This window comes from Colius striatus, chromosome 3 (assembly GCF_028858725.1).
Source record: "Colius striatus isolate bColStr4 chromosome 3, bColStr4.1.hap1, whole genome shotgun sequence".
NCBI classification, from domain to species: Eukaryota; Metazoa; Chordata; class Aves; order Coliiformes; family Coliidae; genus Colius; species Colius striatus.
In genome coordinates, this window is record NC_084761.1 from 13677750 (window position 1) to 13699977 (window position 22228).

The window sequence follows — 22228 nt, forward strand, 5'->3', positions numbered from 1 at the left end:
CTCGCCCGCGCGCGGCCGTTAGTCAAGCGCAGGGACGCGGGACGATGTTCATCCCGCCTCGCGCCAGCGCGACTCCTCTGCGCGTCCCCCGCCACCTACCCCCCCCGTGCGCCCGCTCCGGCCACCGCGCCGGCCGCCCAATCAGCGGGCTGGCTGAAGGCGGTGCCACCCGAGGGAGTGGGGGAGGAACGGAGCCGTTCGGGCGAGCAGCGTTCGGGGCGGCTGCGGGCTGGTCCCGCGCCGGCGGCTCGGCGGTGTGGGGTTGGGTGTGCGGGGAGGGGAGTGGGAGCTCCTTCTCCTGTGTCTGTGGAGAGGCGGCGGGCAAACCTGCGTTGAAATAGCGTTCCCCCGCCCCGTCCTCACAGTTCAACACACGTGCTCCCCCCATCTAACAGCTCCCTCCTCAGCTCGGTGGAGGATGTTCCCCCAGACAGACACAGCCCCATTGAGGTGTAGGTCAGGGGAAGGTGGGAGATGGGGGTGGGAGGGACGAGAAGGGAGCCGGGAGGTGAGCCAGCCGGGGCGGGCAGCGTCTCCGCCGGTTTGGAGGGAGGTGAGAGGGGAGCGAGGACACGGGGCGGAGACGGCGAGGTGGGAGCCCGGGGAGGGATGGCGGATGAAGTGCAAGCCTGCGGCCAAGGGAGGGTTAAAACCGCGCTTGGGCTGAAGGTGGCGAGAAAAGTTCAGGCTTTCTTTCAGGGGTGGGAGAAAGCGCTGACGAGATTTGTGTTTGATCAACTTGGCGCTTTAGGTGCTTTGTTTTTAACTTGCGTTTGTCCTGGGTGTACTTCTTTTGTGACTACTCGTATCCTTTCTGTTTAATAAGAGGGGGGAGGGAATCTCTCACGAAACTTTTCTCTTTACGGAAGGCGGGACTGAAACAATACCCGATGCATTGTTTAAATGTAAAACCTTAGGCGCTTTTTTTTTTCTTTTCGCCTTTTTTTTTTTTTTTAGTAGGGTTTTATTGCCGCCGCTGCTGCTGTTGTGATAGCGCTTTCCCTCTTGTGTTTACAGCTTCTGTAAGGGAGAGACGCTCAGAGGAAGAACCAGGATCCCTGGGCTGCATAAACAAGGAAAGCAGGAGTCCATCTAAGCAAAGCTGGAAGGATTTCACCTTGTTGCTATTTGTTTTGGGATATTTTCCGTCCCCTCCGCCCCGAACACTATCCAGCTGAGGGTTCGTTTCGTTACTACGTCCACAGCCGGCCAGGGGGGAAAAGAAAAAAGCGCGCTTTACATGTTAGAGGTGATTTTTGGTGATTTTTGTCGTGGTTTCCCTGCAAGAAAGAGATCAGCATCAATCTTCGAGAAGGAGGGAGATAGGATCAACTGAGGTTTTCCTTACCTCCGGCTGAACGTGAGAGTTCAAGTGACATCGCCACTGGCCTGTGGCTGGCTGACTACACAGCGAGCTGGAATCACAGCCAGAGCTGCTCAATTTACCTGCTCGAGGACCCTTCAAACCCTTCTATTGACGGTAGAGATTTGTATCCAAAGGAAAATCGGATTAATATAAACTATGCAGAGCTTTGCGGGGATATCTGGAGACTACTCTGTCTGCATGGCTAATCTTGAAATTGTCTGAAATAAATCCGTAGCGCAAGGAATAGCGAGACACTTTCAATTAGGAGGTTTTTTTCTTTGCTTTTTTTTTTTTTTTTTCCTGCCTCTACGAGAATTTAACACTTCCTTCGCAAGGCTTTTACAGGAGAATGGGACACATGCTGGAAAACTCACCACTCCTCATAAACATCACGGGGGCAGCAGTTTCCATCATCGTTGCGGTATGAAAGGTACTCTTTGGATTGTCTACTGGTGGCTGAGATGGATCAGTTGTTCTCTGTTTCTGTTCGCTGTGTGCTGAAGGATCCGGATTTACCGAAATACTGACGCCGATAAACTTACTCCCTCTCTGTTGAAAGCATTGGATGTGACAGTGCAGAGCAGACATGTGTTTCACATTTCTGACGGATTGTTTTGGTGCAGCCAATGCCTCCGCAAGAAACATGGACTTAGGTGGCGATTATCATAGAGAGAGGCACACGGAGCGCTGCTTTCATGTTGCTTGCAAAGTGAGCACAAATCAAAGAGCCCGCCGTTCCTCTGAAGTGGGGGCTCCAGTTCCCCCTAAACTCTGGGGGGAAGGAAGTGGGCGATTCTCCCACCCCCCCACAGAGAGCCCGGCCTCGGGGTGCGGAGTGAGCAATGACCACGGCGCTGTCAGGAGTGGCAGGCAGCCGGATCGGATGGGGATCAGTGAAGCAACAACGGCTGAAAGAAAGGAGGATCGCGAAATTGTTGCCCGAAGGAATAGCAGGCGAGGTGGAATGATGATAAAGTTAAACTTCTATTTCATCTTCTGTCGCGGATGGTGGGCGTTTCTGTTGCTTCAGCTCCACATGTTGCAAGCACTGGCACAAGGTAGGGCTAGAGACATTTTTGTTTATAGAAATGCTGCATCTGCCTTCTAAGAGGAAAGAAATCTCCCTCGGGTACACAGAAACCCTTTTACTTTATACTGACCAGAGGTAAAATGCAGAATTGTCACTGAGCTGATTTCATGTAGGAACAGTCCTTTCTTGCACACAGTTGTTCTTTACGGAAAAGGGGTTGCAAACTGTACCTACATGTTTCTCTTTCCTGTCCTATCCATCCCTTATCCTAGCCTCCCCCAGAGGATCAAAAACCCTAGTGGGACCAAACCTCCTTTTTTTTTTAAAAAAAAAAATTATTTAAATACATCAGTACATTTCTGTTCTTTTAGGCAGCAAAAGAGTTAACTGCTGGTTTTGTGTGTGTATGTGTGTGTTTAAAAACACTGTGCACTGAGATAAGTTATTAGGAGAAGGGGAGTCATAAATCTGCCGACTAGAACTAAACCAGGCATGTAAAAGGAATTCTTTAAACATACGAGCACTATTCTGTGTGAACCTCGGTTCGAGTATTGTTCCTTTCTTTTGGATTGCCAAGTAACATTTACCCGAAACAAAAACTGCAATTGATTCGTATCTGAGCATTTCCACATCAGAGCTCCTCACAGTCAAATGAGTCACTTGTAAAACGAAGGGTCTGAGTCGACCAATAGACTTTAAATATCAAGTGTCAGTCACTTTGCATGTAAATTCTCTCATTAAAAAAATGGCCAAATGTAGCCTAATTCTTAATAATCCTTTGAAAGAGTAAACAATCAACGGCAGGCAGAGGCATTACAGTTGGCTGCGCCAAATAACATGCTGAACAAACGCAGCTTTCACTTTCTTTGCTGGGTTGAGTTTTATTGCTGTGTGCATTGTCTGACTGAAGTGGTGTGTGTTGGACAATGCAGAACTGTATCATGTGGGATGACGAGTTAGTTATTAACAGCGGAAGTTAATACTCTATGAAGGAGAATGGTCTCTGAGTTTTAGTTCTTTGTTTTTAAGTATTTCATAGGGAACAACGGTGCATTCAGTTTTAATAACTGGCTGGGCTTGTGTGTTGAGGAAGAGGGGTTATAAGCCAAGTCTGCTGTAGTTTGCATCCCCGGAAAGTTTGGAGCCGCAGGATACAGAATAGTTTTAATCCAGTCTTTAATAATGGACTCCACCCTCATAAACCTTTTTCAGTGCTTGTTTATGCTGTCATTGCTATTCTCAAACTACTTACACTGAGGCCTGCAAGCCCTAACAGGGTATTGTTATTCTGAAACAAGACATACCTGAGAGAATTCTCTCTGCAAATAAAAATACATTAAACTTTTTTTCTCCCCCAGCTTTTTGCTAATTGTTGTTGATAGATGCCAACATGATGCTTCATTCTGGAAGACAAATACTGGTGATTCTGGCTGTTTGCACTAAAAAAGAAAAAAAAAATTAATATAAGGCAATTCCAAGTGCCAGTGATTCAGGAATCAATTTAGATGCCAAGTAAAACAGTTTTCTGTGGCTTAGTAGTAAACTAGCCATCTTATTGTATTAACAAGTGAATTGAAACTTCATTTCAGTCCATAGTATAGAATTTTTTTTGACAGTATACTTCAGATTACCAGGCATTTGCAGTGGTATCATTTTGGGGTAATCTATATCTCAGGGAGTGTTTACAAACTGTCCTGAAGGAAAGTCTTAACTCATAGTTAGTTTCACCCATCATTGTTTTAGAGGGGGAGGGGAAGCAAAGAGAATAAGGTACATGCTTTCTGTAAAGTGTTGGTGCAGATAAAAGGTATGGAGCTTAGAAGACATTAAACAATGAGAGATAAATCAATGCAGAAACAAACCAGTTTTTTATTTTTATATAATGCATAAAATGCAAATTATAGTTAATACTTTAAAAATTCTTTAGCACCAGCATGGAGGTCTTAAAGCAGAGGGCTCCTATTAGGTTTTCATGACATTTATAATAACTTACAGTTCTATTTGCACTCTGAGTTCTAATGGATTCTAATACATTCATCATTTTAATGCAAAAAATTTACTTTAGAGAGAAGACAATTTTTATAGAAGTCTTTTGTGAAAATAGAACTTCTGCTGCAGCCATGGAAAGTTTTTAATGGAATGATGTGGTCATATGCATGAGAGAATTACATGACTCCAATCTTTCTATGTGATTAAAAAAAAGAACATTCTAAATGTATGGGCCATGGCTATTTTGAATAAATCACAATACTATGCTACAATGAGCTAATGTTTCTATAATAAGTATTTCAGCATTAAAGAAAAAAGAAATATTTCAGGTACATTGAAATGCAGGTTCTTAGTTCATAGGAAACAGGTTGGATAAAGTCATTGAGATTAAGTATTTTATATTGTAATGGAAGAAATAATGTACTGTAATGGAAGAAAATGTTTTCAGCTGCAACAGGTTGGTTGAGTATTCTCTAGACTTGAATAATCATCCATGTAAAAGCAGATCTAGAGGTGAACTGTAGATAAAGCCACTTGTAAATTCATGTTGTACTTAGCTCTTCAGCTTTTCTGTCTTCTGGTAGTTGTGTTACATGATTAGATGTAACGATTTATCTGATTTCTCTTTTTCCTTTTCAAAGTGAATTTAATTATTAGAAAATGTACAGTGGTTTATTGTACTGAATAGTAAATAATTCTCTTAGAACCTTAGTTCTGCTGGTGCAGACTTTCTCATTAGGGGAGCGATTTTCTGAGTAGAGGGAACATATAGATGACAAAAGTTGTGGCCTGTCCCAGAAATGCAGCCTAGAATGGTAGTTCCACTTCTGTAAGGGCTGTTGATCTGCATAGGTGCCTGTTCAGACTACGTGTGTCTCTGGCCTACTGCATCAGCCCATCAGTGAATGGGCAAGCTTGTCAGGAAAGTTAATTTGTAAGGGTCTTAAAACTGTTGCCCATTCCATTGTTTACTCAGTTCTTTGTGCCTACTAGCCTCTGCCATGATGCCTCTTTTTTTTGGTGGCATTTTTGTTAAATTTTGAGTATTCAATATTAGTTAGCCTCAAGTCATTATGTGTCATCAAATAGTGACAAGAGGATAATTGATAATCACTCTAGTTATTGAGTTAGAAGTTGCCAGATGATGGTAGAAGTAGATAATTTTAATGTGGTAACTAACTATTTACGTAATCCTGCAGTAACCTCTAGCTCAATGGACCAGCATGCCTGGGCATAGTCCTGTTGAACTCATAGAGCTTGTTACAGGATGGGAATTTATTGGTTATGTATGAAATTAACAATCACTGAGGTACAAAATGTGTACTAAAATACTAGAATTTACATTATATGGAAATAGAAAAATTCTGCTTATTTTAAGAGGTTGGAAGTTGCTAGAGGCTACTCTACATGCATTTGAATGGATTTAATTACCTTCCCAATGTCTTTTGTTGAAGAGTAAAAGAATACTTAGAAAATATACTTCTTGAGATTGATGACTGTTGTTTAGAATGATTTTAAGATAAATAAAAGCATTGCAAAGCTTTAAGCTTCTGTGGCAGGAGATGGGTATCTTTAAATATTAAGAAAGAGAAGCTTGTCTGATTTTTCTCAGGTTTACAGGAATGGAAGTGTAATCTTTTTATGCTATTTGATCAAATCTGTAATTCAGAATTCTACACATACCTGAACATGCATTTAAGGTGATATTGATATCTATTATGCTTTGACAGAAGCTGTGACATGGAAGATAGAAGAAAATGATTCTGGCACCCAACTTTTTGGATTCAAATATTTGATCTACTGTAATTTATAAATATGCTAAGTGTAGGAAGCGTTTTCAGGGAAATTTCAAACTGCATTAGATACAGAGATGATAAGCAACTCACACAGAGTATTTAATTGTTGGAAGGACAGAGAGATGGCTAAATGTGAGGACAATATTTATTGGAGAGTGAAAAGTGTTTTGAACTAAATGCAGAATGAGTGATGCATTTCTAATTCCAAAGGATTCTATTGCTGTGTAGTGGAAAGTCAGTAATTTGTACTAAATTTAACTCTTCTGTTTGCTTTCTTTAGATGAACATTTCAAGTATGTGCTAGCTTTTTGACAGGTGAATTCTTTGTGTATATAATTATACTAATTAAAAAGTTGGCTAGGAGGAGTAGATACATGTCTAGTCTAAATACAAATGGGGTGGAGAGTTGACTTTTTCTATGGTGATATCATGCAACTTCTAGCTCTCTACTGTGGTGAATCTAGATTTGGTTTATATGCTCACATTTTGCTGAAACATGTGACTTATTCTCAGACCTTCTCAAAAAGTATGTATACGTATCTATTAACATTTAAAATACAATGTTTCAGACAGTTTCTTGAGCTTGCAGTATAATAGTGCTATTAGAGCTGAAGGAAGACCATATGTAGTCCGTGTTCATCAATGTTGTTGTCATGCATTACCAGATGATGCTTAGAGCAGAAATTACCTCAGTACAGAGAGAGGTTGTGGTGGTTGTACTTTGTAACTTTCACATCTCTTAAGAAGAACTATAAGGAATCTATGTCCATGTCTCATAGTCTTTGGAAGGTTCTGTCATTTCTGTGCATAGTCATAGATTTTGAATAACAAATATTGTCTAACATTTTAAAGATTGTCTGACTGACTAAATAAACTATAGAATTTTGAATAGACATTCTTGAAGTGAATTATTAGGAAGCTGTTAAGTGAATGGCTTGAGCTTTTGTAAGTCACAAAGGGATTTTTTTGTTGTTTTACTGTTAATACCAGGACATATGTGCAAGTCTTAAACTCATTCTTGACTCAAAAGATTTTAGTGCACTTAGCAACTTTGTATGCAACATTACCTGAACATCACGTTTGGAATGGGCTAGTTGCTTGGTTCACTTGGACTTATTTTCTGTAGTTCTTGTGTGCAGAATAGAGGCAATTAGAATCCTCAGGGAACAAAACCATGTTCATACAGAGTTCATTGACAAAATAGACCTTTTTTACTCCCCCTGCACATGTACACACATAATAATATGGTTTTAACAAACAAATTGATGTGTTGGTCTCTTCAAAATTGCATTTTCTTGAAGTTGAAACTTAACTAGAATGTTAATGTTCGTAAGATTTGTGCAGAGATTAGAAAATGCCAGAGCTGAGGTAGGTTGTGCATCTTAAATCTGAATTCTTTATGCATGTGCATTATGATTAAGTTTAAATTGGTGCATATTATTTTACTGTCTACATTAGTCAGAACTAAGACTGCATACTGCTCACCGGTCAGTTTTTCAGTATTTTGTTTTCTTGTAAGTACTTGACTCCATCTTTCATTTATTTAAAATCTTTTGAATTTAGCACAAGAAGAGTTTTGTGTGAACTAAAGGGAGAACTGTTAGCAACTACAGCGTGGCATTGGATTAAACTACTTACAGTTATTACAGCTGGAAAGCAGATGATTGGTGAGACTTGATTTCTATTTCCAACTGTTGAGTGAATATTTTCTAGTGAATAAAGACCCTTTGCTCCATGTACCTCAAAGATGACCCTTCACCACAAATATAGCTCATGCAGAACAAAAATATATCTTTGTGAAATGTCTGCTCCTGAAGAAGTTGAAGTTTCTGGAATTATTTCTGTCTGTGCTGATGTCTGTCTTGTTACAGATGATTTCAGATAATTTCAGAATTTTCATTCCCTAGGACTCTCCTGAGAAGTGGTCTCACTTTCAGCCTAGTTTAAATTTATTAAACTGGAGATGTCTAGTAGGTGGTATGCTTTCTTCCAGGAAGTATATTGCTTTCTCAGTTTATTAGTTATAAATAGGTGTTAAGTAGATTCAATGACTGGTTTTGTTTGGTTTTTTTTTTTTTTTTCCTGTAAGTAAAGCATTCTTTTTTCATTTAAGTAAAACTTTTCAATTCCATTATGAATGTGGTTTTTGAAAAGTCACAGATCTGTAACTTTCAATAGATTCTGTAGGAATTAGTTCATATACCACTTGTAGGTCTGAGTTCAAGGGGTTACATGGCTGAGAAAGGAATAAACCTTTATTTACATGTGCATACTAACTTAACGGCTTTTAAACTTACACAACTGTTTTGTAAGATCTATTAATTTTACAAATGCCTGGCTTCTAGACATACATGGTATTTCTATACTGTATCTTAAGCATTAGTAATTTTGGTTTGCTAAGAGTTATTTTTGGTTCTGCCCTTGCAACAAAAAATAATAAATCTCTTGCTAGAATACATACCAGTCTGTTGCTAATCATATGATTCATCTGTGAAATGCACCTTAGGTGTAATACAAATGACACTATTAAAAATGTAGATCTAGCCTTTTTAAGGGAGGTGTTTTTAAAGTTCATTTTCATCTGTTTAGCTTTCTGAACTAGCTCAAACTGGGGTCACACAAACATCAGGGGCAATGCAAAGAGGTGATGGGAATGCATGGCTGGGAGCACGACCCTGGCAGTCATCACTAAGATCAGTTTAAATTGTTAGAAAGTTTTCAGTCTCAAACAAAACACAGGGGAATGTACACTGCCTTGGAAAAAAAAAAACCATCAGCCCTCAAGGCAACATACACTGCCTAACTTTGTACAAACATGTGGAAGCCGCAGTTCCTGTGTAGAAAATTGAGTTTAGTGCCTTTAAAGGGATAGTTTAGAAGACTTAAAGTTGGATTTCTCCTCTGAAGGACCCTTTCAGTGAGGTTCTCCCACTGTTAGAACTCTTCTTAAAGAAAATGTTCCTAACCTAAACTTGTGAAGTAAATGCTAAGGTTAGGTAGTTAAGAATATGTCTCAATTTCTGTATGTCTCAATTCTTTCCCAATAATGGGAAATCATAGTTTTCTTAAAAACAGAAATTTCATAACTTAAGTCACAAATTCTACACTTATTACTTTAAAAAATTTGTACCTAATATGTAGACTCAGCAGGTAAAAATGGTGGTATGAGCTCCAACAACTCTGATAAAAAGATTCTAACACCATTTTATGCCAAATGTGTAAGTGGATTGTACAACCTTATGTTATACCATCCTGATAACGTTTGAAGTGTAGTTTTTTATTTGCAGTTTTAAAGCAGAGAACTTGAATCTTTAATTCTATTTTTCACATTTCCATACTGTATTGTGGCAGCCTGAAGAGAAAGTTGCTTCTGGTAGATAAATCATTGTCCCTTAGGTCTCTTTAACCACCTTTATGGCCTTTCAAGGCACAAACCATATAGTTTTCTAATTAAATACTAGGTCTAACAAGTTATCTAAAAATAGTTTATTTGGTATAACCCTCTTGGACTAGAAAGTAGAGAATAATGCTACATAGCTCCAGAGCATGTTGCTAAAACGGTCACACATTGTTTCCAGGCTGAAATTGAAGTTTATAACTTGGCATTAAACAAAAAAATTAGAAGACTGAGTAGACACTACTTTCATCCTCAGATTCATATTTGTCTAATTTTGCATATTTATTAGCCAAGAATGTTGCAACTTTGATACGAGTTTTTGGCATTGAGTTCACAGGAAATCTGCTCAGTAGCAGTGCTACCTTTGAAGGGAATGTGCTAAGAAAATAATGGAACTATAATGCATGTATTTCAAATGTTTAAACATTTAGAAAAAAATGTATTTTGTTATACTGGTACTGTTTGCTCACCTAACATTTGTGTTAAATACAAGCTGTGTACAACACAGTCATTGGTAGCTTCCTTGTACATTGGAAAATGTTCCTTTTTTCTTACCTGTCAAGGGATGTAAAAGACTTTCCTGACCAAATACTTCTGAAATAACTAAATGGTATGTGATTGGAAAAGAAATATCTATTGCTATGCCATATTAGTAATTCAAAGAGAATACATTTATCATAACATGGAACACATGGCAAGTGACACAGTGTTGCAATATTCAAGTGGCTGGGAGGAGGTAAGGAGAATTCTGTCAGTATTTTTAGGTATGTGTACTGATAAGTCTAAGTCCTCTTGAATCTGTGTATGTAGAGGTACAAATAAATTTTCTTGCAGATTGTTCAGGACTATCATCTTTCAGTATCAGGAGGTTGAATAAACTCAGATTCTAACTAACTTATGCTAACGTAGCATTTGCGAAATAACTCTTGTGCTTTCTTCCTTGCTGTCTCCATTGTTTAGGAGAAGCTCTTTGTCCATGAGCAAAAACATCCCTTTAGGTTTTCAAGTAGTTTTAAAAAATTTTCTATATTGCATAAAAAAACCCCTTGACAGCAGTTCAGCTGATAATGCACTGGAAATATTGTTGTTCCATGATGAAGACTCTCTCATTGTTCCCATGTATACCCATCTGGGTGTCTCACTGTTGTTGCCTGTTTGCTTTATTTTCTCTCGGGTTAATAGAGCCTCTGCCATGATGTGCTCTGGTCTGATTATTGTGCCTACATGCTATTGTGATACAAATAATGCCTACTGCTAGTAAAAGACAGAGGTGACAGTTTAAACCCCTTGATTCTACATGCAAAATGTTGAACAGATTCCTTAGTTACCCTCTAATTGGACACAGAATAGCTTTTCTAGGACACTTGTATTATCTGAAGCAAAGCAGGGCTTTTATTGTGCTGGAAGACCCTTTTCACAACAGATAATTGGAAAGATTGTTTAATGATAGATTATCCCAGGCATTGTTTGTAAAAAATGTCAGATAAGACTAAGAGGCAAGAGATCAAGAATAAGAACAGTAACTCAGTGTTTCACCTTTTGCTGTTTTTATTGCCCCGAAGAAGTTAGATTTGGTTTTGAAGAGAGGGTAGCAGAAGTTAATTTTTAAAACCATTTTAATACATGCCACCTCAAACTCCAGATTGTAAGGTAAATGTTATCAACTAATTTCCTGTTTCCCTTAAGGTTTTTATTTTTATTTTTTAACAAACAACTACGTACTTCTTTATCAGGAGCAACACTGAGCAACTAAATGGAGAAAAATATGTGGATTATTGTTTATTTCATTTCATGCATTGGCATGTGCAACCATCACTTAAAAATAAGATATTTTAAAATAAAACAGTATTCTGCGTAGTTGTCTTAAAGTTGGATTTCGTTCTTTTGTTGTGGGTTTTTTTTTTTTTTTCCCCAAGTTCTGTGCTAACTTCTCTCCTGGAACACATGCAAGATTCTTAGTTTTTAAGAATTATTGAGAGGCTTGTGGGATTTTTTTCCTCTTCGAAAAGACTGAGAGAGAGTGTTTCCTGTTCACAGAGATGAATCGTGCTAGTGATGTTCAACCATACAACAAGGCTATATTTTCACTTTTAAGCATTTCTGTTCATGGAAATGGGAGAATAGGTTAACTGATTGTACCTTAATTCAATTAACAAAATTGGCCAGTGACGCTATTGTTTAATGAAGCATTCAGCAGAAAAATTTCAGGTGACTTTGAGGATAAACTTTCCATTTATCCACAAATTTGCAGTAGCAATAAATAACAGATAAGTAGATGCCATGCCTGTGTATTTTGAAAACTTATCTTGAAGTTTACTACTATGTAGTACCTGACATCTTTATTTCAAGTTCCTCTATGCTAGTGTTGATAGCAGTCCTCAGATTTTATTACTTTTATTATATATGATTTATTATTGACATTTAATGGGTCAAATATCTATACGTATTTTTCTGAATCTTCAGTTGAGAATTCTGAGGCAACAACAGTCATGTTGAACTTGAAATTCTGAAGGCCTGGTAATTCAGTGTTAATTCATTATGTAAATGTATCATAATTAAAATTGTCAATCTCATTCAGATTTCTTATGAGTATAATTTTCAGCTTTTGTGTGCTAGATAAAGCTGTGTCTTCTACCCAAAACCTGAACAGGCATATTTATGGCATACTGGTGTCAACAAAAATCTGCAGTGTTAACTCTTGTGTGTTGAAATTTGAAGAGTGGAAACCTTATTAATTTTGTTTCAGAAATTCAGGTAAGAGAGAAAACTTAAATTTTTGACATTTTCAAGTTTATGAGCTCCGCTATAAAAAGAACAGTGGAGCAACCTTTGAGAAAACATAAGATAGCTCTGCAATTGGACCATCCTAATCTCTTGGGCAGAGTTGGATACTTTTCATCTATAACAATGCAGAATGGGACCTTGATGCCTGCAAAATAGCCTTCACCAACAAATGTGGTGCCATTCTCAGCCTAAATGCTCTTTGATTGTATGGAGAGATAAAACTTTTTCCAATTGATTTTAAATTTTTAATATTATGCTAAATACATCTATTTTAATATTTCCTTTCTATAGGCAGTTTCCTCTCCAAGTTGTCAGTCTGTGAGAAGAGACCTAAATACAACTAGATCACAACTAAAACAGGCCAATGAAACTAAAATCTGTCAGCAGAGAAAGCTGTAGGCAGATAGATCTCTTAAAATTACCTCAGAAATAGTGGTGGCTTCTCCTGAAAGACTGAGTCCAAATTGGCTCAATGAAGGAAGGATATTATTTGATCTAGATTTTACTGTCACTAACTAGGACTTCCATTGTGATAATTAATAATTATTAAATCATAGAATGATAGAATGGTAGGGGTTGGAAGGGATCTTTAGAGATCATCTAGTCCAACCCCCCTGCAGAAGCAGGTCCACCTAGATCAGGTTTCATAGGAACATGTCCAGGCGGGTCTTGAAGACCTCCAAGGAAGGAAACTCCACAACCTCCCTGGGCAGCCTGTGCCAGTTCTCCGTAACCTTCACAGTAAAATAGTTTTTTCTTATGTTTAAATGGAACTTTTTGTGTTCCAGCTTCATCCCATTACCCCTTGTCCTGTTGTTTGAGATAATCCCCAGCGAAACTGAGAGCAAAACTGGAACAAATGTATCTACTTAGAACAGCACCAATAACAGAGCCCTTCTTCATCAGGAGAAATTTTAACTGGGAAACAGCACATACATTCTGAGTTACATCAGGAAAATAATTTTTCTGTACTTAAAAACACAATCCCCAAAATCTTTCATTTATTGGCCAGTACAGTGATTTATCAATTTGAGTTTGTGGCGGATGATTCAGGAGACGATATTTTTAAACTCCTAATTTTTTCTGGTGTCTCGGTTACACCAGTACCAACACAAACTTCAGCTTGGGGAGAACTTCTCTACCAGGGTGTGTTCAGATCTCAGCTACAGTTACAACCCCAGAAGTTTTCAATTGTTATGTGCTAGTGCAACTAGGTAATAACAAAAATCTTAGCTCTTCTTGATCACTCTGCTGACTTGGCAAAAAAAGAGCAACTGTCAGTTTGTGCTTGTGCAATCTGTCGAAAAAGAATTATTAGCTTAACAAATAATCAGTGATATTATTTAATATCTGTCCTGCTGGTTTAATACAAATGAACTCTTAGTGTTCCAAATATTTTTCTGTAGACCTGCTGGATATCATAAATACTGATAAGCCAGCTTTTGTGAAAACGTTCACTATCGTAAAGTAAGTGTTAGCTGTCACTTTATTAGAATTAATGGCATAACTATTCATGTTTACTTGAAATTCATTGCAGCATGAAGTGATTAGGCATCGGTGCTTTGGTAAATTAAGTCATATTGCACATTTTTTATAACCAATTAGTGAGTGTTGGTGTTGGGCACGTGCAATGCATCTAGTTGACACTCCTACTTGAGTTGAATGTAATTAACATCCATATCTGTGTGTTTACCAGAACAATTTTGTTGGAACTACTAACATGTGCCAAAGACGGTGGATATTATCTAACTTGGGAAAGAAAGAAAGTGTTTGCTATCATTTGTTTTATTATGGCACCAGATATGTTGCTATTCAAGGACATATCTGCCTTGCCTGAAAGAGCTCCCAAAACAAGTACCATAGTTGCCAGATATGAGTTTCTCATAATTCAGTCTAATCTTATATTCTGTGTGAAAGGCAAATGTGGGTTTCATACATATTTGCAGATCTCTGTCACTTTTCCAGACCTTCAACTGTCTCAGCGTCCTTGAAATTCTGGAGAGGTGGCTACATGCTAAATAAACTCTGAGTATGCGTGCTTGGTCAGATACTGCATCAAGGCAAATAAAACACAAGACATGGCTATTCAGAGCTCACATGGTAAACTGACAAGCAGAATGTACTGTACAAGTAAAGAACTCTCCATAGTGATTGATATATTGGGGATTTTTGAAGTGTGTCCAAGTCCTCTGAGGTCGTATTACTTATGCTGGTCAGAAGTTCTTTCACTTTTTCTGTTTTTTCACAGACAAAGTACTACATCTGCATAGAAAGAAGTTTTAAATTTACATGTTATTAGGCATATTAATTCTTTGCATAATTATATTTCTCAAAATTACATTTTAATGCATCTGCTTTGTTTTTAATAATTCTTTTTAACAGGTTATTTTTACATATCTGAAAAACTGTTTTGTCATTTGGCTGTGCATGAAATTATTGTACCCTCACAATGTTCAAAACTGTGACCCTGAGGGTGTGGTGTGAGATATAAAACACTCTTCTAGCAATAATTTCCATTCTTAGTTCATTGTCCTTTTAAGTTCCTTGTCCTTAGTTCCTTGTAAGTTGCCTTCATCTGCTCCTCTGAATTCTGTTGAAGCAAAGGGGTGCTAAAGCAAAGGAAAAGAACATGGAGGTAAGCTACAGACACGGTATGAATAGTGTCCAGCCTTAACTAAGACCATCCATCATCTCAGTTTTTAAAACACAGATTTTGGAGGCTTCCAGCTACCTTTTGTACGATTTATTATTTGTTCACATTTCACATAAATTTATCAACATTCATTTAAAAATGGTTCTGATGTTTTAAGTAAAAACTTTTAACTTTTTAGAGTGTTTGGTTCTCATTCTGCTATGTGCAATCAATCCATATTTAACTATAGAGACCTTTAAATCTTTTGTCCCCCATAAAAATATTTAGCTTTTATTTTTCTTTATATTAGAGAAAAACTGGGAAATGTTTTAAGAATTTTAACTTCATATTTAGATCACAGTTGTTGCTGTTACACACATATTTATCATTTATGATCATAGAATAATAGAACGGTAAGTTTTGGAAGGGACATCTAAGAGCATCCAGTCCTCTCCCCCTGCTAAAGCAGATTCACCTAGATCAGGTCATACAGGAATGCTTTTAGGCAGATTTTGAAAACCACCAGAGAAGGAGACACATTCTTAGTTGTCTAAAACTATGTGAAAACAATGATATTGATGTGATTATCTAGAATGTTGTGACCTTAATAAACACAAAGATGCTGTTCTTAAGCCAAATGACATACAAGAGGATGGAATATATATTTTTTTTGAGGATGGAATGTTTATTTGTTTGTGTCAGACAGGGAACCTGGTGTGTTATCTGTGATACTGTAATTTATTGGAGAGGTATAAAAGAATCTTTTGTAATTTAAATGCATATCTTGCTGAATTTCAGATTTCTAAGCATAATTTGTGTTTATGACTGCATTTAAATGTAGTTTAATTTTGTACCTTGAATATTGACAGAGTAACTCAATGAAATTGTATGATCCTAAAAGGACATCTCAGATCTCATAATTCTACATTGTGAAGTATAATCATGTTAAAATCAAAACACTTGTCATTATTCAATTACTTAGTCATGCTTTTTCATATCGCTCTGTGTGTAGTGTTTCTGTCAGAAACAAAGAGTCTAGATTTTTCAGATGTACCATCTTTGAAGAAACAGCTAAAGGCAACAGGTTTCAAGCTCTTTGAAACCATTGCTCTTTGAGTCTTTGTTAAACGATGGTCTGTCATAACTGTTGGTCATTTATAAAGTATACTTTTAAATCTGCGGTGAAGAAATTTAAGTGCATTAGTACATACTCATGTAACACAAAAAACACCTTATTTTTCCTTTGCTGTACAAGGAAAAACATCTCCTAAGTCTTAGAACTTGCAAAAGTTATTAGACTAATTACAATGAATCATTTTGCAAGGAGGAATGTGATGACCATCTGAGCTAATATAAAAAGGAAGGTTAAGATTTGTACGGCTTGTTTGAAAATGGTAACTAATGTGATTTTACTAATAAAATAACATGACATATAAAAGTAGGTGATTTTAGCCTATATTCAGTAAAGCTTGCCATTTTAGAAACTTTCTCCTATATGGTGATTTTTATATTAAAGTATTTTTAAGGGTTTTTAGATTTAAACGTTTGTACTGATATTACAAGATTCTTAATAGTGTTTCTTTAGACATTTAATAGCTTCAATTGTGTTGAGATGATTGTTCATTGGTAGAGGAATTAATGTATACAATAGGGCTTACTAATAATTGTTACTGAAAAGATACAGATTAATTCTAATGAAGTTCTTTAATGTCAATGTGTAAATTGCTTTCCTCATCTTAACTGTCACTGATCCAATTTTTTTGCACATAAGTAAATGTAGGGGATTTTGTGTGTAAAATTATGTGCTTCAGCAGGTTTCATAAACTGAAAAAAAATAGTTTATCTACCCACTCAGATTGGTAAAGGAAGTAGTACCCTTTCCAGGTAAAAAGTCAGTTAAATGTAAGGATTAGGGATATATAACTTTCATAGCTTCTCATAATAAAGACAAGGAGTCTCATGTTTTGGTTTTGTAGACTATTTTTTTATTTGTTTGTTTTGTTATATTTTGGCTCTCTATAGGAGACTTTAGAAAATAAACAGAACCAGGCTGTTGAGAAGATCAAAACCATGAAAGTTTTTTAAACAATGAAAGCTTTTTAAACAGAAATTTTGTTTGAACCAGGAAAAAAACAAGATATGAGACTGTATCTTCATGTGTACAGTAAGCCAAAAAATGTAGTATATTTTGACTAACACTGCTTAGCAAGGTGCCCAGAACAATTTGATGGCTCACCAAGTTAGTAAAAGGCATCCATAACCTTCAGTCTTCTGGAGCTTGTGTGAGGTATTTAATAAAATTAGAGGTGGTTTGGTTTTTTTTTTTTAGACATGAAGTCTTAAATGTAACGGCTTATGAAGATGTTCTAGACAGTAACAACAATACCTAATTGAGAATTGCATTTCACTGTACTTGGCTATTCCAGATGTGGAGATCCTCAGTCATAAAAAGGCAGTATTTACTATAAACTCTGTCCTTTCACTAGATCCAGAGGAAATATGTGTTGTTTGTAACTCACATATTGAGATTTATCCTGCTTTTAGATGTTTCACAGTCTAAGAAAGTGCAAGGAATTTAAGCAAAAGGGTTTCCTCTAACTGCCATAATTTTAAAAGTCGCTGATAGAATTCACGATACCTTATTTCCTTATGTATCTCTCTGTAGAAAGCTTTCCTCATACAAAAAGTCAGTACCCCATATTCATACAGCTTTCCCTAACCCTTGCTCCTTTCTTTTGTGTGCCTTTGATTGGGATTGTTTTCATTCTTCTTGGTTTTTTTTTGTGGGCTCTTGTTTGTTTGTTTGTTTGTTTTCTTTTGTAACTAGGGCAGGACTTCTGTTGGCAGAAGGAATGTCCTGGGTGGGCGACAACAGAGATACTATAGCTTTTTCCACACTGGAAGATGAAGGATCTTTTTTGAATTCTTATCTATAAATTCCTGATAACAGCCATCTGTGCAGAGAATAGAATTCATATCTCACAAAGTTAAAGGGAAAAAAGTTCAATAGGAAAACCAGCTAAAAGCTACTGGCTCTTGCAGAGGGTTTTATTAGAACAACAATCTCTTGGGACTCTAGAGGGGATAAAGCTCTGCTGTAGTCCTGAAACCTATGTAGTTATGTCTCTTTCACCCTACAGCATCTCAGGTTCCAGTTCATGTAACCTGTTTATCAAAATCAACATCAAACCTTTGGGTTTGTATGTAAGCCACAAGTTTCTCTACATCAAACAGTTTACCGTTGAAATACTTAAGTATGGCACATTCCATCACTTTTTTGTGAAGAGTATTTACTTCCCAAATGCTGTCTCCTGTGTCCCCTCTCATCTGTGTTGTTTGTAAGACTGGAGATAGGTAGACGAGCTTTATGTGATTACTGTGATTAAAGCAGCAGAGAAATCTTTCCTCATTTATTTTCTTTAATGTCTTCATGGCTATTTGACCGTCTTGGATCCTATTTCTCCTTATGCATCACCCACAGGATTATTAAATTCTGAACAATTAACCTATGCAAACTCTTTCAAGGCAAAATAATCTGAGCAAATGCTGGTGACGCACTAGCACGATATCAATATGGCATTGATATTGCAAATATCATTCATTCATTCACTTTTTGTCTTTATTTGACTATGTGACACAAGTTAAGACAAGAAAATAAATTTAAATAAATATATTTCTATATTACTGAATAGCTATTTAGGGAAATCACTATTTTCTTAGCTATGAATAGTAGCTTGAAAGAACCATGCAACATAAATACTCTTGTAGCTGAACTGCTTACTTCCTGGAAATGACTCTATTAATTCTAGTACAGATTATTAGTAGTGCATCATAAAGTGTGTATGAAGATGAGATTACTCTTGTTTTAAGTCAAGAAAATGATAAAGACAGAAGAAACAAACCTTTAAAGATGATTTGGTCAGAGTTTACTAGAGACTATTATATTGACTAGCTCATGCAACAATGTTAATATAAAAATCTGGTACTCATGGCTTTAGACTTTTAAAATTAGCAATACAGTAAGAGAAAGATATCAACCTCATCTTCAAAAAAGAGTTTTATGATAGTTTTTGATACTTTAATAATTAAATCTAAAGTTATTTTTAGTTGATTTTCACATTTTGAAAACTTCATCAGAAAATTGTAACTTTTTTGTGAGGATTCTTGCATAATGAGTTATATTTCTACTATGTAAAATATATATTTAAGTTGCAACGGCTCTGGAAAGCTGTTTTGATACTGACGTTCAATTAGGTTAATTAATTATATATTATCACCAAAGGCAAAATAGCAAAATACATGTGGAATACATCTAAGTACATATTAGTCCATCAACTTTGTAGAGAACCATGTCTCTGGGAGGTAAACAAATATTACTCTGACTTTATCAGTGCTTTGAGAGTTAATGACCATAATAAAGTATAGCTTGCTAGTTATCCATTAGTTTTGTTTTTAATAAACATTTTAATTTACATATAGTTATTCTGCTGAAAACACAGGCTTTTAATTGTTCATCTTTGATTAGCATTACTTTTCAGAATAAGGCTTAAAAAAGTTTTTAAATTGCTGGTTTAAAAAGTTTGTTTGAATTAATTGGGATTGGAAATGTGCAAAAATAAAAAAAGACTAGATTTTAGTTAGAAACTTAGAGTTATATGTTCAGTTCTTGTCTTACACGGTTTTCAACTTGGAGTGTTTTGGGCCATTATGACTGTTATCAAATTGACTGACTTCTCTGTCTTACCTTGGATGAAATGGATTATTGTTTAGACCCTAGCATTACAGTCTGAAAGGATAAATTATTGATTGTTGACATTTTACACAATATCAGATGTTACTCTGAGATCTTTCCTACAGGATAGGATTGAATTTCTTTCATCTTGTAAAAGTAAGTAGAAAAGCATACTTTAAGTTGATTTTGGGAAAAGATAAAGCTTTTACAATGAAGATTTTTTTTCATATTTCCATTACTTAAAATGCATTTTTGTTCTTATAAATATGCTAATCTTGATAAGCTGCTTCTGGTAAGACATATGATGCATAGTTTTGTTTCAATTCTTTGACATCAACCTAGTTACTGTTACATAAAAATGTACAATTGGCAGGGAAAATCAGTATATTTAGTGGCATGATACTTAAGACTTCTGAGAAGTATCCAGTATTCATCCGTATTCTAACTAGACAGCTGTTTCAAGAGGACTTGTAGATTCTGTTAATTGTATGTTTGTTCCTTTTCAAACAGCACTTTTTGGGGGACTGTTTGGTCTGATGGAAAAACTGCAGATAAATGCTTGTGAATAAAAGAGCAAAGCACAGTTAAATATATGTTTCTATTCAAAATAGTTTTATGTAAAAAAGGTAGTTAACTTAGAAGTAATTGAGATGATTTTATTGGGGGGATGGAACATTGTCAAGAAGTAAGTCTTAGTCTATAAGTCAAAGCTTAGCCACATGGAAGCATACGTTGTCTAAAGAAACGTAGCAAAATTAAATGATAAATTCAAATTCTGTACATTTTTACTAGTACAGAAGCAATGAATAAAAAACTTGAACTAAATTAGCTGAAAAAGCTTCATGGGAAAAACATGTTAATTTTACCACTAAGCTGCTGTTTACATGGAAGGAGATTTGGGTTGTTTTGTTTCCTTTTTTTGTTTTTTTTTTTTTTTTTCCCTTTTTTGAAATGTAGTGTATTCTGTCTGTTGATCTTCTTCCCTTCCTCATTTTACGGGGCTGTGCAGAGAGAACTTCTAAATTGAAAAGCTCTCTCCAGTAGCCTGGAATAATAGCAGTAATAGTGTAGAGCTTAACGCAGGTACATTCAGTTGAAAAGAGAAGTTCCATGATCTTGTCCCTACCATCAGGAACATGTGTACAATCTAAAATAGAAACAAAAATTATACAAGATATTAGAGGCAGGCATAGGAATCCGAGGCTCCTTCCTCTCAAGAATTTCCTGCTCAGTATGCTTGAATCAGAATCTCTCTTACTTGTGTGTTTATGCTTTTGCCCTTTCCTTTATGACCGTAGACTCTTCTCTGTAAGTTTATACAAGGGACAGCTTCAACTGGATAGTGCCCTGTGGCCTCGTGTTATAGGCACTTTTCAGAGAATGGCATACAAAAAATTCAGATTTGAAGTGCTTGTACAGAGAGATATGACTGAACCCACATTTCACATCCTGGAAAGAAAAATATTGTGTCTTTGGAAAGGGCAGTGACACTAGTTTTCTGTGCTGAGAGACATTTGCAGAATCTAATAGCACATCTATGCTGGTAAAACAAATGGACCAGGCCTGTTCTCTGCACTGAAGCCATTTTATGTGATAGAACCATATATTGCATAGAATATGACATACATATATATATGACATATATATAGAACCAGACGTGATATATATAGTACAATAGAATCCATATATTAAATTCTTTTACCTATCAAATTAAAAAGGTACATCCACTGTGTATATTGGAAATAGATTCACAACACTGAAAGCATGTCCAAGCACAGTCTGGGAGGTTTATAACTGCTGTATCACCAAAATAGTGCTAAGGACTAACAGAGGGTTGATGTGGGTGATCACAGGACAATGCTTGTGTGTTTATTATCAATATAAGTGTAGCTTTCATGCAAGAAGGGTTTTTAGGCATTTATATATAAGCAAATGATTCATTTTTGTAGACAAGAAGTCTTGGAAAAACAGGTTTTCAAACCTGCCCATTGTTAACTTTTAGCTCCAGCTAACCTTCCATGGAATGTTTTCTACTCCTGGTTGATAACAGTTACTGAGAATCTGAAGTGCTCAACTCTTCTCAGCTGATGTTGGATTTGTCAATTGAGCTGCCCACAGCAGATGTCAAAAAGTTAGGTATAGCATATACTCATTTGTTAGATCTTAAATGTTAGAATATGTTAAAAATAGTTGCTTTCATTGTTAAGTGCTTTCTGTTCAAATTAGAAGTAATTAAGTATTTTTATGTGCATAATTCTGACTTTTCTTACAAATGTTTTCTCCATCTTGGCAACAAGAAAGATACTGATAAGCCAGGGAAAGACAGCTACAGGAGGTTTGACCTGTTTTTGATGTTACAGGATTCTTTGATAGAAATTGATAATGAAGAACATTTCCAAGAGTTAATGAATTATTATTGGATTTGGAAGGTTCGTTTGACTCCGATTTTAATTTCACTAATTTCCATTCCAGATGATTCTATACAATTTGTTAAAACTAATG

At 36.4% G+C, this 22228-nt stretch overlaps 1 protein-coding gene across 2 annotated transcripts in view; it reads left to right on the top strand.

Annotated features, from left to right (window-relative positions):
• Positions 1–599: 599 nt before the first annotated feature.
• SDK1 (sidekick cell adhesion molecule 1) overlaps positions 600–22228 on the top strand; it is a 417596-nt gene continuing 395967 nt past the window's right edge. Inside the window, exons 1-2 of one of the 2 annotated variants that reach the window (XM_061992261.1) lie at positions 600–751; positions 1018–2424. In XM_061992261.1, the coding sequence (XP_061848245.1) occupies positions 1953–2424 (472 nt within the window). In that variant the 5' untranslated portion in view covers positions 600–751; positions 1018–1952. The remainder of the gene's footprint in view (positions 752–1017; positions 2425–22228) is intronic. The other variant, XM_061992262.1, reaches the window with a different exon arrangement.